A 15,180-nucleotide genomic window follows, 5' to 3' on the forward strand; every position below is an offset into this window, starting at 1 on the left:
GTCGCCATTTTCTGGCTTTCTCAATCTGGGTGCCTAATTTGCACATTATGTAAATTGGCTTGAAAATGATTTTTGAGCAGAATAGTGATTGCACGTTTTGCTCCATAACTCTGCTTCTACAAGGGTTAGAGCTTACCTTAAAAAAAAAAAAAAAGCTGAAATCCAGACAAATCTAGGTAAGATCATTAAAATCCGGGTGAAACCCAAAATTCCGGGAGGCATGGCAACTCTAGTCACAGATAGCTCCTATCCAGTCCAGTGTGACAAGTCAACTGTGAGGCTGTTCACATGAGCAGCCTTACCCGGACTTGCACAGCTCTACCGTGATAGGGTTGCTTGTGTGAAGCGCTGGGATAATGGCTGATCCTGGCACTGCCCCGCCAGGTAGTTTTTACCTGGGTAGAAGAGCATGAGTGCACCTTTCTCCCCAAGTCCCCAGTCATGTCTGCTTGGGCTACCTGCAGGTGCCTAGAGCGCCTGGCTGAGGTAGAATCCCTCAATGCCTTGTGTGGTGCATTTAGGGATATCTGGACTGTATTTTCCTGGTCTCTAGCTGGTCGTGTGGCTCCCAGGTAGGGTTGCCATATCCAAGCTTCCCAAATCCGGGTGGCCTAATTTGCATATTATGCAAATTATGAAGCAACTAATTCACATCTTATTTATTTATTTGACAGATTTGTATACTTTCTCCTCCTTCCCTGCCCTCCCATGTGATCGGATCCAGAGTAAAAATGTCAAAAGTAGCTTCCTGTGAGCGTAAGGGGTCCTCTTGGCAGTGGGGGAAGGTTTAGGGGTCACGCTGTACGTTAAATATTAGTTGTGTGCAATTCTCTCGATCAAGATCTGTGTGTTTTTATTTCATCATCTATTTAGAAGCACTCCATTTCATTCCTATCACTTTCATTCCTATCAGCAATTGTAGTGGCTGGTCGCTGCCTACCACCATGTGGCAGACTTACAAGAGCAGCTTAGGAGCATTTGCTGTGGGACAGCAAGTAATCTGGAGAGCCACAAATAATGGGCTTGTGGCAGGGGGTAAACTGAAGAAAGGGGTTCTGTGAGCTGCATTTGATGCTCTAACCCAGGGCTGCACAACTTCCGTCCTCCAGTTCTTGTTGGACTACAACCAGGGGCGTAGCAAGATTGGAGTGGGCCCAGAGACAAGATTTTAAAATGCCCCCCCCCCTCACGGAAGCTCAGCTCATGAAGTAAAGAAATCTTAAATGAAGCTGAATAGTGGTAACAAAAAGCATCTATCTATCTCCTATGTGCCACAATAGAACATCATCCTAAATTGTTTTTTTTTTTTTAAGTTTTGTAAATTGTGGACGATGCAAGTCATTTAATGGTACTAGAGAAAGACATGCTGTTCTGGTAGCTCCAGGTCTTAATACTCACATCAGTTTTGGAGGATGAATACAACTGATGGAAGCCCGGGTGGGTGTGCGGCTGGGGGAGTCTGTCATGTGACTTGCCTCTGGGGGGGCCCCCAAGGCAGTGGGCCCCCAGACAACTGTCTCCCCTTGCCCTATTATAGTTACACCCCTGACTACAACTCCCATAATCCCTGGCTATTGGGCACTGTGGCTGGAAGTGATGGGAGTTGTAATCCAACAACATCTAGAGGACTGTAGTTGTGCATCCCTGCTCTAATCTTTTGCTGAGCTTTTTTTGTAATCACACTTGGAAAACTCAGTAACATGAGCATTACTCTGAATAAAAACCAAAGCCTTCCTTTCTAGCATCCCTGCACATAAACTACAATCCAAGGAGACTCTGAGTCTGCCAAGTATTAGATGGGCTTCATACCGATGATTTTTGCCTCTCTTCAAACAGTGAGACTGCAGCAATACACTGCAAAATTGCATTTTAAATTCTGAACATACAAAGGATCCAGGGCAGGTGGGGAGGAGCTGCTGTTGAGTGGGGGAAAGGCAAAGGAAAGCCCCTCTTGGCACAGAGCTCTCCCCTGGTGTGTCTCCTGATCATGGCCACAGGCAATTGAAGACTGCCTGCTGGGAAACGACATTTGTTCAGCTGTGCTGCTACATTTCCCACCCAGACAAGCATTTCCAAAATCTAAATCTGAATATAATCAGGGAATAAATCTGAAAACTTCATCAATTTAAAAAAAAGTTTGTCTCAAAAGGATATAAAACCACACCAAAAATTACACAAGATTTATAATTTGTTGTATTTGTTGTATTGTTTTTATGCCTGTTTTTATATGTTTTTATACTTTTAACATTCTGTTTTTATTGTCTTTTTATTGTATGTTTTTAACTTTTGTAAACCGCCTTGGGGTTATCTTTTTAACGAAAGGCGGTATCTAAATGCAAAAATAAATAAATAAATAAATAATCTTCCAGGTCACAAGCTAAAGCATCACTTTAGGTCTACAAGAAGGCTTATGCGCATCCCTTAGGATTTCTGGCTGACGTCCAGACTAGGTTATGTAATTGTACTACTCAGGAGCTACTCTAAAGGACTACTTAATTTCAGTAGGACTACTGAAGAGGAGAAGGCATGCCCTCACCTCTTGCCTGTGGGCTTCGCTTCCCAGAAGCGTCAGGTGGATCACTGTGTGAAACAGGATGCTGGACTAGTTAGGCCTTGGGCCTAATCCAGCAGGGCTGTTCTTATGTTCAGGAGTAATTTCATCTGTGATGTCAGCCTCTGACTCTCTCCCCCAATCCCCACTTGAAGTTTCAGCCTGGGTCAAACTGTTCCAAATTTCCACAGTGTTTTGCCCTGCACCATGTGAATGTGTGTTGGAGGAGGCATATATTGGGGTTCTAAGCTCTGCTGTGGGTATGCAGAGCTAGTAGAACCACCATAGCACAGTGGTTGAGCATGCTTTTACATGCAGAAGGTCTGAGCCACAATCCCTATCATCCTGGAAAACACCCCTAAACCTAAAGAGCCACTGTCAGCCAGTAGACAATATGGAATTGTCAAAATAAGGCAGCTTTCTATGTTCCTAGTGGCCTGGTTTTCTGGATTGTGGCCTCATGCTGTTAAATTTCAAGCATTTGTCAGTCAAGCATAGAAAACAAGAACAGGGAACAAAGGTTTATTTCTCTGTCATGATGTACTATAGTTATTCACTTTGATTCAGGGAAATAAAGCTGTTTGATAAATAGAGGTTTGAGAAATAGTAGTATGGTATTTTCTGAGTTTCCTGACAAAACAAATAGGCTGCCCACCCAAAGAGCTGAGGAAATGTTACTGGGATACTTGATACAAGTGTGAGGCTCACAAATTGGGTTTGCATGGGAAGACAATATAGCTCTAAAGGATGAGATCCAATCCTCTGTCTCTACACATCATCTAACACTTAAATTGAATTCAACTGATGAAAACCTTTGAACGGTTGTCATCCATTCAGAAATAGTTTGGAGAGAGCATTCACTATGAGGACTGGCTGAGCTTCTGAACGTTTTACAAAACTGGTGATGGTGGCAATTGTGAGGACAGCGGCCCACCCTTGCCCAGTATTTCTTGTTAGATGACGTCTGGCCTTGTAAAGCTAAAATGTAATGGGAATAATTGCTTTTAGAAGATTAAACTAACCTTCAAACGTGTTTGCTGCAGTTGTGGGACACACACACTATCTGCTGTGTAATTACTGGCAAATGAATAGTGTAATGGAAGATTAAACAAGAGTAAGAACGGCCTACAGTACCAAAAACATTTAAGTTATCTTCAGTCTTTCATCTATTAGCCTGAACTCTAAGTATCTGAATTTGCCAATTAATGCTATCTAGACTAGATGAAATCTGACCAGATATTTTAAGTAATCACTGAACATTGTCATATGCATGGATTTCAGTCATGGCTATTTGGATAAATGAAAAGCTTTCACTAGTTTTCAAAAAGAAAACCATATACATTAACTTACTTTTAAATTAACAGTTGCCTATTCCTTTCCCCCTATTATTTCCAAACACACAAACACCTATTGCCTTTTGTATGGCACTGAGTAGGGAACAGATAAATGAGGTATAGACCAATGTTTAGGTATAGAAGACAATTGGATGCTTATAAAGTTTGGTTTCTCAGTTCTCAGACAGATATGAAACCTGGGTAAACTGCGGCTATATAGTCTTTAGAGGTAGCAAAACCAAGGGTGCAGTTACATGGCAGAGAAAGGCAGCAGTGGCTATTAATTTAAAACAAATGGCTTTTGGTGAGGAAGCTTTTTTGCTCCTTTATTACACACACACACACACTGGACTCCAGCCTTTAAAAGAAGACTAATTTGCTTTCCTGGCTGGGAATTGGTAACAATATCAAGGAAGGGGGAACAGAATTTGCTAATTTAGCATCACAGTCATCACCCCCGGCCCTGTACATTTTGTACAGATCTTTAGAGGGGCAGGGGGAACAAAATGTCCCTAACCACACTGCGAAGTTCTGCATTTAATATAATTTAAATGCATGACTTGCTATATTTTATTTATTTATTATTTATTTAACGTATTTGTATACCGCCCCAAACCAAAGTCTCAGGGTGGTTCACAACAACACACTAAACAAAACATTCAAATCAATTAAATGCTAATCTAAAATTTAAGAAGTTAAAAAGCCTGGGTAAAAAGATAAGTCTTCAGACACTTTTTAAAAGCCGCTAGAGACGGGGAGATTCTTATTCCCATGGGAAGCACATTCCAAAGTCTCGGGGCGACAACAGAGAAGGCCCATCCCTGGGTGGCCACCAGATGACATGAAGGTAGCCACAGACGAGCCTCCCCTGATGTACGCAATAGACGATAGGGATCATGCAGAAGACGACTCTCTCTTAAGTACCGTGGGCCTAAGCTGTTTAGGGCTTTATAGGTCATAACCAGCAGTTTCTATTTTGCCCGGAAACTTATTGGCAGCCAGTGCAATTCCTGTAATATAGGAGTAATATGGTCTCTTCGATATGACCCAGAGACCAACCTGGCTGCCGCATTTTGTACTAATTGTAGTTTCCGGACTACATACAAAGGCAGCCCCACATAGAGAGCATTGCAGTAATCAAGTCTGGAGGTTACCAGTGGGTGTACTACTGTTCTGAGATCATGAACCTCAAGAAACAGACGCAGCTCGTGTATCAACCGAAGCTGACAGAATGCGTTTCTGGCCACTGCCTCAACCTGGGGAACCAGGGCAAGGTGTGGATCCAGAAGCACTCCCAGACTATGTACCTGTTCCTTCTGAGGAAGTGTGACCCTATTTAGAACAGGTAGATCAATATCGCTTCCTGAGTGACGGCCCCACACATAAGTAACTCCATCTTGTCTGGATTGTTATCCCTCATCCAGCCCATTACTGCTTCCAAGCAGGCATTCAGGGAGGATATGCCTTCTCCTGATAATGTTGACATGGAGTAATAGATTTGGGTGTCACCAGCGTAGAGATAGCACCCAGCTCCAAATCTCCGGATGATCTCTCCCAACGGTTTTATGTAGATATTAAAAAGCATTGGAGACATTATGGAGCCCTGAGGGACCCCATATAAAAACTCAGATTTTGAAGAGCAACAGTCTCCAAGTGACACCATCTGGAATCTGCCAGAAAGGAAGGAGCAGAACCACTGCAAAGCAGTGCCTCCCACACCCAACTTCCTCAGACGTTCCAGAAGGATACTATGGTTGATAGTATCGAAAGCTGCCAAGAGATCGAAAAGGACCAACAGAATCACACTTCCTCTGTCAAGTCCCAATTGGAGAACCAGTAAGAAATTCACAAGACCTAAACAAATACTAGGATCAAATGATAAAGGCATCGGGTTCAAGTTGTCATAGGATATCAATAACTTATTTGCATTTTAGGTGACAAAAAGAAGTGGTAGATTCATACAGAAAAAATGATATTTTAAATCACAAATGTTCTCAGCGGACTCAATGTATATAGGTATCAATACTTGCATTCTTAAAAGTTAACATCAATGTTAAGCTTCTCAATGGTCTTAATTTCTTTAGACACGAAAAATGAGGTTATATCTTCAAAATATGAAATTAACACACTTAAAATCTTAACAAAACCATAGTACTATCATTTCCCCCCTAAAGAGGGCATTGTGCTATATTAAACCAAATTTTAATATTTGGATTTAGAGACAGAATAGTAAAGGAAGCTACCAAATAAAAAGTTTTATTCAGTGCAGCCCATTGTCCATGCACACACACTTGGGAGTAAGTTCCACTGAACTCAGTAGGACTCCCCCCGCCCTTTTCTTTTTGAGTGAACACACATTGAATTGGGCTGTAAGAGGAGAGTGACTCAAGAGCCCCCTACCAGCACCATCAACATGAACAGAGGATGACAAAGAAATGTGAAAGGCAAAATGTTCTATCATTCCTCAAGACACACACTATGATTTGCCAAGCGCTTCTCTGTCATACAGCTCTCTTCCAATCGAGGCATATTTACAGAATTTATTGTGGCTGTGGATGATGCGAGTTCAACAACAGCTGGAGAGCCAAGGTTGTCTAACCCTGTTCTAAAGATATATATTAGTGAGGGAAGAACTAGAATGAATGGGGCCCATGCATTTCATTTGTTACTACTGGTTGAGTATCCCTTATCCAGACATCTGAAATCTGGAATGCTCCAAAATCCGGACACCACGCCATAACAAAAATAAAACACAAAACGCCTCAGCTCACTCGCTCACAGATTCCCAATTTGGCTGCTTTTAAACATGCAGTCAAAACTTACTTATTACAGAAGGCTGTTAGTGACAGGGGTTTTGTCTGCAATTCGCTCTAGTTGCAGCTCTGTTTTTATTGTGAAACTTTTTAATGTTTTTGATGTTCTCGCTTTGGCGCTAGAGGGAAAAGAGAAAGCCCCCCTCCTCCACTCCCTGCTCAGTTTGGCGCCTGCTCTGTTGGTGCCTGCTCTGTTTGGTGAAGGTACAGTACAGGGTAGTGTCGAAAATGTAAAAAAGGCCTGTAGTTATCGTAAATTGAATGCTTATTTGTTTTGATACTTTAAATAAAACCTAAAAAACAAAACAAAACAGTAACCTTTCGTGTTTAGACTTGGATCCCATGCCCAAAGATATCGCATTATGCAAATATTCCAAAATATGGAAAAATCCAAAATCTGGAACACTTCTGGTCCCAAGCATCCTGGATAAGGGATACTCAACCTGTATTTTAAAAATGAACGTCAGAGTTCCACACCAGTTTCAAGTGTCATATACTAATGTGTTGTTCATTCTCACTCAAAACCATTTTTGTTTTAATGTTCCCTTAGCATTCAGAATACATTAGATGGTGGGGTAGGCAAAAGGAAGTAGGGATAGGGAGAGTGACACTCTAACCCGTCCATTTTCAACTCAAAACATATTCGAGCAAAAGTGCCTAACATTCTGATTGGTCTTCTTTCCACACAGACTTCTTCAGTGTAGAAGGGGAGGGGCTTATGGAAGTCCCTTTGTAAAGAGGGAGATAAAGACTTTGGGTTCCTCCCACCCCCACCCCCGCCTTCAGGTCTTTCCCTTTCTTAACTGAGTACTAGGATAGAGATGTGTGTGATGTCCCACGGCTAGATCTTTTTGTAGTTCCCACTCTGGCCAGCACCCTCTCCTCCCACAGTTGGCTGCCTGCCTCTCTCCCTCCCCTTGTTGATGCTGGCAAAGAGCCAGTGCAAACTGTGTGCCAGCTCTTTGCTCACACCAACAACGATGGAGACAGACAGGTGGATGACTGCAAGGGGAGGATCTCCTGGCACTATTCATGCCAGCTCTTTGCTGGTACAGATTGGGTGGGCAGCTGGCTTCAGAGGGAGGTGGTACATGGCTTCCCCTGGCCAGCCTGTGTTCATCGCACATGGTCACCCAGTGGTAGATCCGCCCCTATAACTGAGTATTCGCAGATTCTTTTGCTGGTCGTTGTTGTTGTTGTTTCGTCTTTGTGCAAAAACAGTTCCCGGCTTTCAGTTGCCCATAAAATGGGGCCATTCCCCCTATTTATCTGAAATTTAGCAGGAATGACCTAGGGTAGGGGGTAGGGATGTGCACAGAACCAGTTTGAAGTTTGACTGGCAGTTTGGCTAGTTCGAAGGCAGGGGGCACTGTTAAGGGCAGGGGAGGGTGCCCATATCCCTCCTGCTGCACTTCCCCCACCAGTGCTCCATTTTAAAAGTGCCTGTTGGGGCGGTAGCATACCTCCCTGCTGCCCCGGTGTTGTCCTTGGCCAGGACACCTCCCAGCGTGCATCCAAGTTGGGTGGGCACACGAGTGGGCGCATGTGCCTGGTGTGTGCATGCACACCGGGTGCTTCCAGCCAAGGACACTGGGAGGGCAGGGAGGTATGCTGCCGCCCCAACTGTAACTTTTTAAATGGAGCGCTGGCGAAGGAAATGCAGCGGGAGGGGCAAGGGCACCCTCCCCCACCCTTAAAAGGTATGCCCCCCCACCTTCAAACCAGCCCCCGCTGGTTCCATGCACATCCCTGGTGGGGGGTGGTAAATTACTTGAAAGCTTCATTCCAATTGGATGGAAAATACAGGCAACAAAGAAGTAGCTGAGTATCCGACTGAAAGCAATGTGAAAGAAACTACAGCAAATAATAATGAAAATAAAATAATTGTTAGCCGCCCCATAATAAATTGTTCTCTGGGCAGCTCACAACACAACATTAAAACATGAAATAAAAACATATTAAATCATCACTAACCAAAAGGGGGAAAATAAAATACACAATAGAATACAAAGCAATTTTTGGGGTGGCTTTATAAATAAAAGTGGTTTTAATAAATTAACTAAAAACGAATGAGGTTTTAATAATGAAAATGAATGGAATAAAGTAACAACCATCTTTTTCTTAAGTTCTTCTGGTCACATTGAATTATTATTGCCCAGATCCAGAGTTCCATTTACAGACTGGACTGACAGATACACAGAACTTCTGTATGTGCAGGTTTCCATAGTAATTTCTCTTGTAAGGGCTGCTCTGTGTAAACAATGGAATGGAGATGTAAAGCTGCTCCCTCCATTCACATGAATAGGGAAGCTCTCAATATTGAGGGCTCCATATGTGTATGAAGTCCTACATTCCAGTGAGAGATTTTTGGTTTGGGGTTACATTGCTTTAAAAGGACAGGATACCTTTAACTCTCCTGATTTTTCAAGGCTCATTACAATGGGGCTGCACAACTTTGGCCCTGCAGCTACAGTTGGACTACTAGGGATGTGCGAACCTGTTTGGGAGTTTGGTTCTGGAGTTTGAGGTCGAACCGAACCCCCCGCCCCGAAGTTCAGGGGGTTGTGATCGGGCCACCAGGTAAAGGCCAAAAACCAGCCGTAGAACGCCTGAACTGGGCGAGGAGGTAATTTAGAAGGCCAGCGGGGGAGGAAGAACCTCCGTTGACACACACCCCGGTCACCTCCAGGAACTCCCCCAAGGGGAGTAAAAAGGTTAAAAAAAGTAAAACTTTTTTTAAAAAAAGAATTTAAAGATCATAACCCCCCCAACCAGCCCCTATGGACTACAACTCTCATCATCCTCAGCCACAGAGTGCAATAGTCAACAATTATGGTTGCTGCAGTCCATCAACATCTGGAGAGCTGAATTTGTGCAGCCCTGCTCTAGAATTTTGGCAGACATCTCAAAGGGCATCTTCCATGATGCATGACATAAGCCACATATTAAAGCTTTTCACTATAGTAAACATTTGTAAAAAGTATCAGTAGCCATATCTGACTTCTCAGTAATGGATAGTATATTGCTCATACCACAGAGATACCTGTCCTGCAAAACTAGATTTTCACATGTCAACAAATCTGAACTTTAAAAATGTATATTAGCAAACCTGTCACTTTAATTGGAGGGTTTGTCATAAGTTATTGGTTTGCAAACCTGAGCAGTGGCAATGTATGTAAAAATGAAACTTCCTTTAAAGTTGTTTGCAACAGCTGAAGAGGCAAGCTGTTCAGTTTAAAAAACAGCTTGCCTCTTTGGCAAGCATGAGCTGCTGCAGAGAAAACTTCAGAACAAAAGCTTCTTGTTGTAGTTAAAGTGTATTTAACAGAACTGTTGGAACTGAAAGGTTAATAGTTGTAAGAGGGGCTTTTACTACCAGGGGTGTCTGGGAAGAAGAACCTCATTGTTGTTATTAGTAAGTATTATCTACAAGGTGGCTGATGGTATCAGAAACTCCTGATGTATGTATTAATTATTGAGTCTGTTAAACTCTGTTAATTTATCTCTAATAAGTAAGGTCTGTTCAATTGTGAAGATTAGAGGAACTGGGAGTACAGTTATAACACTTGCATGCATGCTGCAATTTTACTTACATGCCAGTGACATATTTTGATCAGGTCTTGGTACTGATAAATAGTTAACATACAAGGGTTTCAAACTTCTTATTCAATTGTCTTTGGAATATACAGATACCCTCCCCTATGAACTGCATTATTTCCTTGTTTCCCTTTTTAAATGCCAACTAGCAGGTCTTCAGCCACACTTCAGCTGGTACAAATGATGCAGTATTTTTCTGCTTCTATAAGTGTGACTATAATTGGCTTATATATCTGAACATTCAGTTGCACTTTTGGCTTCACAGACAGACTTACAGAAATGGGGAAAGAGCAAATATTGTGCAAAGGGGAGTGATTGAGTACACACCAGACAATCAGTGCTATGAAAGTCAGATTCACTATGGGATTCTATCTGGGAAACAGAACCTGAATCATTATTTGGATTCCCTACGAGTGCTGTGCTGTTCTGGTCATGGAAGAAGAGAAATGGAAGCCTTGGTATCGATGTCACTGCAGGTAGGCAAAGAACTGGTATGTAGCAATTTGGCTGTGCTCCATAGCAAGATGCAGCTTCAGAAGACTGAAACATACCTGAGAAATAAGAGCAGAGATTTGTAATGGGGGAGTAGACAGCAGACTAGTAAAAATGCCATAATTAAGGATCAGACTTAAGAGAATCTGAACCAAGGAAATATACACTGATGGAGAGAGAAGCTTGTGCTAGGACACCAAGTCAGGTTGCTGTACTCCATCCCTGAGCCTTTGCTGTTTGTAGCACTGCCTGTAGGACTAAACTATTTAGGGCAGTGAAATCCAAAACAGATTGTGAGGAACTCCAAAAGGATCTCTCTGAACTGGGGGAGTGGGCAAGAAAATTGCAAATGTGGTGCAATGTAAGCAAACGTAAAGTGATGCATATTGGGGCAAAAAGCCCCAACTACACATAGACATTGATGGGGCTGTCAGTGACTGACCAGAAGAGAGATCTTGGGGTCATGCTGGACAGGTCATTGGAAGTGTAGACTCAGTACGCGGCAACTGTGAAAAAGGCAAACTCCATGCTAGTAGGGATAATTAAGAATGGAAATGAAAATAAAATGCTAATATTATAATGCCCTTATATAAAATCTATGCTATGGTGAAGCCACATTTGGAGTACTATATATAGTTCTAGTAACCGTATCTTGAGGACGACATTGTAGAACTGAAAAGGAGCAGAAGTGAGGAACCAAGATGATCAGGGACCTGGAGCACCTTCCTTTATGAGGCAAGGCTACAGCATCTGTGGCTTTTTCATTTCGAGAAGAGGCAACTACAGGGAGACATGATAGAAGTGTATAAAATTATGCATGGAGCAGAGAGAGTGGGCAGACATTTTTCTCCCTCTCTCACAACACTAAAACCAGGGGTCATCTTATGAAACTGAAGGCCAGGGAATTTAGGACCAATACAAGAAAGTACTTTTTCACACAGAGAATAATTACTCTATGGAATTCTCTGCCATGGGATGTGGTGACAGCCACGACCTTGGATGGCTTTAGAAGGAGCTTAGACAAATTCATGAAGGTCAGGTCTATCAATGGTTACTAGTCTGGCTACTAGTGGCTACAAGGCAACAGGCCACCTCCAGCCTCAGAGGCAAGATGTAGGGGAGCAACAGCAGGAAAAAAGGGCATGCCCTCGCCTGTGGGCTACTCAGAGGCATCTGGTGGGCCACTGTGTGAAACAGGATGCTAGACAAGATAGGCCTTGGGCCTGATCCAGCAGGGCTATTCTTATGTTCTTATGTAAGCTTTACATAAGGCTCACTGCAACTTCCTTTGAAAGGTACACCATGGCAATAGCCACGGCTATGTTTTCAGGCTCAAATATGCTTGTATGCAGATCTTTGTACCTAGCTCTTCCTTGCCTCTGTTTTGTTAGTTTTGCATTATTTATTGCGCCTATGAGAAGGAGCCCAGAAGCCTTTAGGCACACTTCAGAAATCTAAGCAATGAAAAATAGAACACCTGCTGCAGTCAATTAGGTGCAGGATGCTGCCCCTACTCCCAATGGGATCAAAGAAAATCAACAAAGGCATAATCCAGGCTTCTCACTAATCTGTAGGATATGCAAGTAGAGCCTGTGTAGTGCAGCCAGTTTTAATAGCCATCATGATGGTAGCTCCAAATTAAGAAGACTTATTGCCACATACTTTAACTATATACAGTGACTGAAGCAATGACAGCTTGCTTCAGCTGTCATTTGAGATTCTTAGGCTGCAATCTTAAGAATTCAGTGGGATCTGCTTCCTAGAAGTATGTTTAGGACTGGGCTGTTAAGATGCCATTCTTCTTATATATATAAAAATATATATCTGAGAAATTTAGTTGCTGTTGATATAAACCACGACTAAGCCCTTAATATTGCATGCATTAAAACAGAAGTATAAGAAATGCAAACGAAATGTTTTACTTCTCAGTACTTTTCACAGCCAGGCCCAAAAACCTTGACTTTCACTACCATCTCTTCATACTACATCAGTATGAAGTAAAAATGGGCAAGAGAATAAGACTGAAAATATTGCTAAACTACAAAAACAAGCAGATTTCTGAAGCAGAAATAGAATATCATACAGGATTATTATACTGCTTTCCTATTCTACATATTTATGTCACTTACTATTTTGGAAGGTGATGGTAAATTACAGCTTTGGATGCAGAGTTTGCAAGCTTTGTACATGCAGAAATGGCAGTTCACTTGCTTAGCAGCAGACTGGGTTCTACAAGGGACTGTTGCAGTACATTCAGTCTCAAAGCAGGGAAGGAGACTATTTTTTAGAACGTACACCCAGATTTAAATTGTCAAAGTAATATTTTGAACACATTTTGTGGTATGAATAAGTAAGGTAAAGTGTGCTGTCAAGTCAATTTTGACTCCTGGAACCCACAGAGCTCTGTGGTTTTCTTTGGTAGAATACACGAGGGGTTTACCATTGCCTTCTCCCTCACAGTATGAGATGATGCCTTTCAGCATCTTCCTATATCACTGCTACCAGATATAGGTCTAGGAAACATACCAGCGGGGATTCGAACTGGCAACCTTCTCAGCGGGGAAATGGTTGGCTAACAAGTAGAAGGATGAATGAATAAGTCCCTACATATTTAATAAATCTGTAACCCACCCCCCACATAGTCCATGAGCCAGGCCCACAAATCTTGGCTTTTGCTACCATCTCAGGGACGAATCTTGGTAACATCTAGTGGCGCAGTGGGAAATGCTTGACTAACCAGCAGAAGGTTGCCAGTTTGAATGCCCGCTGGTATGTTTCCTAGACTATCGGGCAGCAGTAATATAGGAAGATGCTGAAAGGCATAATCTCATACAGCACGGGAGGAGGCAATGGTAAACCCCTTCTGTATTTTACCAAAGAAAACCACAGGGCTCTGTGGGCGCCAGGAGTCGAAATCAACTTGACAGCACACTTTACCTTTACCCCACTAGAGATGGAGAACAGGCAACAGCACTGTTGCACTTACTACTTTTATTTGTTTTATCACCCCTTCTTTATCTCTACCATCAAATGATTAGGGTAAAATTGCAGTCATTTTTGCACAGAGGTTAGGTTTAGGGGTACTCTCTCCAAGGAGTACTCTTTATAGAACATTCCTGCCCATTTTCACATCCATTCTTCTGACATGGATAAAGTTGTATAGTAGCTTTTTGTGTTTCTAAAAAATTTCAAAGCTTTTTAAAACACCAATGCAAGTTTGGCTGCTGCAGGCCTCATGGTCAGGACAATAAAAGCATGACAGCATGCTGAAAATACTGCAATACTATCACTGAATTTCGATCTCCAGGGCTGTAGCTCTTGTCAAAAATCACAATGAGCATTCGTCCCCACAGATGGTACCGACCACTCCAGCTGGCTCATGTACTAACAAGGGCAGCTTACAGGTTTTTTGTTTGTTTTAACAACAATGCAAGCACAGAAACAGTACAGTAGAAAATCTGTATCAGGAAGCATTTAAAGGCCTGAGAGAACAAAAAAGACTTGGCCTGGTGCTAAAAACAGATCAGAGCTGTAGCACATTCCAAAGATGGGGCATGCTCCTATCCTCTCCCAGGACCACGCTGTGGTAGCAAGCATGACTTGTCCCCTTAGCTAAGCAGGGTCCACCCTGGTTGCATATGAATGGGAGACTAAAAGTGTGAGCACTGTAAGTTATTCCCCTCAGGGGCTGGAGCTGCTCTGGGAAGAGCAGAAGGTTTCAAGTTCCCTCCCTGGCCTCTCCAAGATAGGGCTGAGAGAGATTCCTGCCTGCCACCTTGAAGAAGCCGCTGCCAGTCTGTGAAGACAATACTGAGCTAGATAGATGAATGGTCTGACTCAGTAAAGGGCAGCTTCCTATATTCCTATGCACGCGCCTCATTTCATATGGTAGGGGGGGGCACCCAAAGTGGGGGCTTCCAAGGATGATCCTAGTGTAGGGCAGGCTCATGCCCAACTATGCAGAAAAGAACGGCAGCTATTAAATAACTTGCCTGTCCTCTCTCCAGCATAGCAATCTGCTTTAGTAGAAAAGGATGGCGACTTAGTTTTGGAGATAGATATTTCACTCTTCTTACTTCTTGGTTCAATCATCAACACTGCGTTGTTCCTGTAAAAAGTAGTCAGACCATGCACCAAATGTATACTGCATTGGTTACTTAAGCAAGTAGCATGCAACAAAATGCAGTTCTGCTAAGGAACACTTAATCTAACAAATGTATCAAAATAACTGAATAAACAATCTGTTTTAGGAACAACTGTGAAACCGATTGAAACATTGCTTGTGAAGACGTTGCTTGTGCAGATTTAAAAAACAACAACAACTAGGCTGTGTTTTGTTTGAAATGCATGCTATGGTGAAAGCCAAATTATTATTTCAGTTTAAGATTTGACA

At 42.6% G+C, this 15,180-nt stretch overlaps 1 protein-coding gene across 1 annotated transcript in view; it reads right to left on the reverse strand.

Annotated features, from left to right (window-relative positions):
• Window positions 1-5,919: 5,919 nt before the first annotated feature.
• The window catches only part of SOHLH2 (spermatogenesis and oogenesis specific basic helix-loop-helix 2), a 33,971-nt gene continuing 24,710 nt past the window's right edge, over window positions 5,920-15,180 (reverse strand). Inside the window, exons 6-7 of the mRNA XM_053308901.1 lie at window positions 14,780-14,895; window positions 5,920-5,990 (exon numbers count right to left, since the gene is read on the reverse strand). Of these exons, the coding sequence (XP_053164876.1) occupies window positions 5,920-5,990; window positions 14,780-14,895 (187 nt within the window). The remainder of the gene's footprint in view (window positions 5,991-14,779; window positions 14,896-15,180) is intronic.

Source organism: Hemicordylus capensis, chromosome 3 (assembly GCF_027244095.1).
Source record: "Hemicordylus capensis ecotype Gifberg chromosome 3, rHemCap1.1.pri, whole genome shotgun sequence".
Lineage (NCBI taxonomy): Eukaryota > Metazoa > Chordata > Lepidosauria > Squamata > Cordylidae > Hemicordylus > Hemicordylus capensis.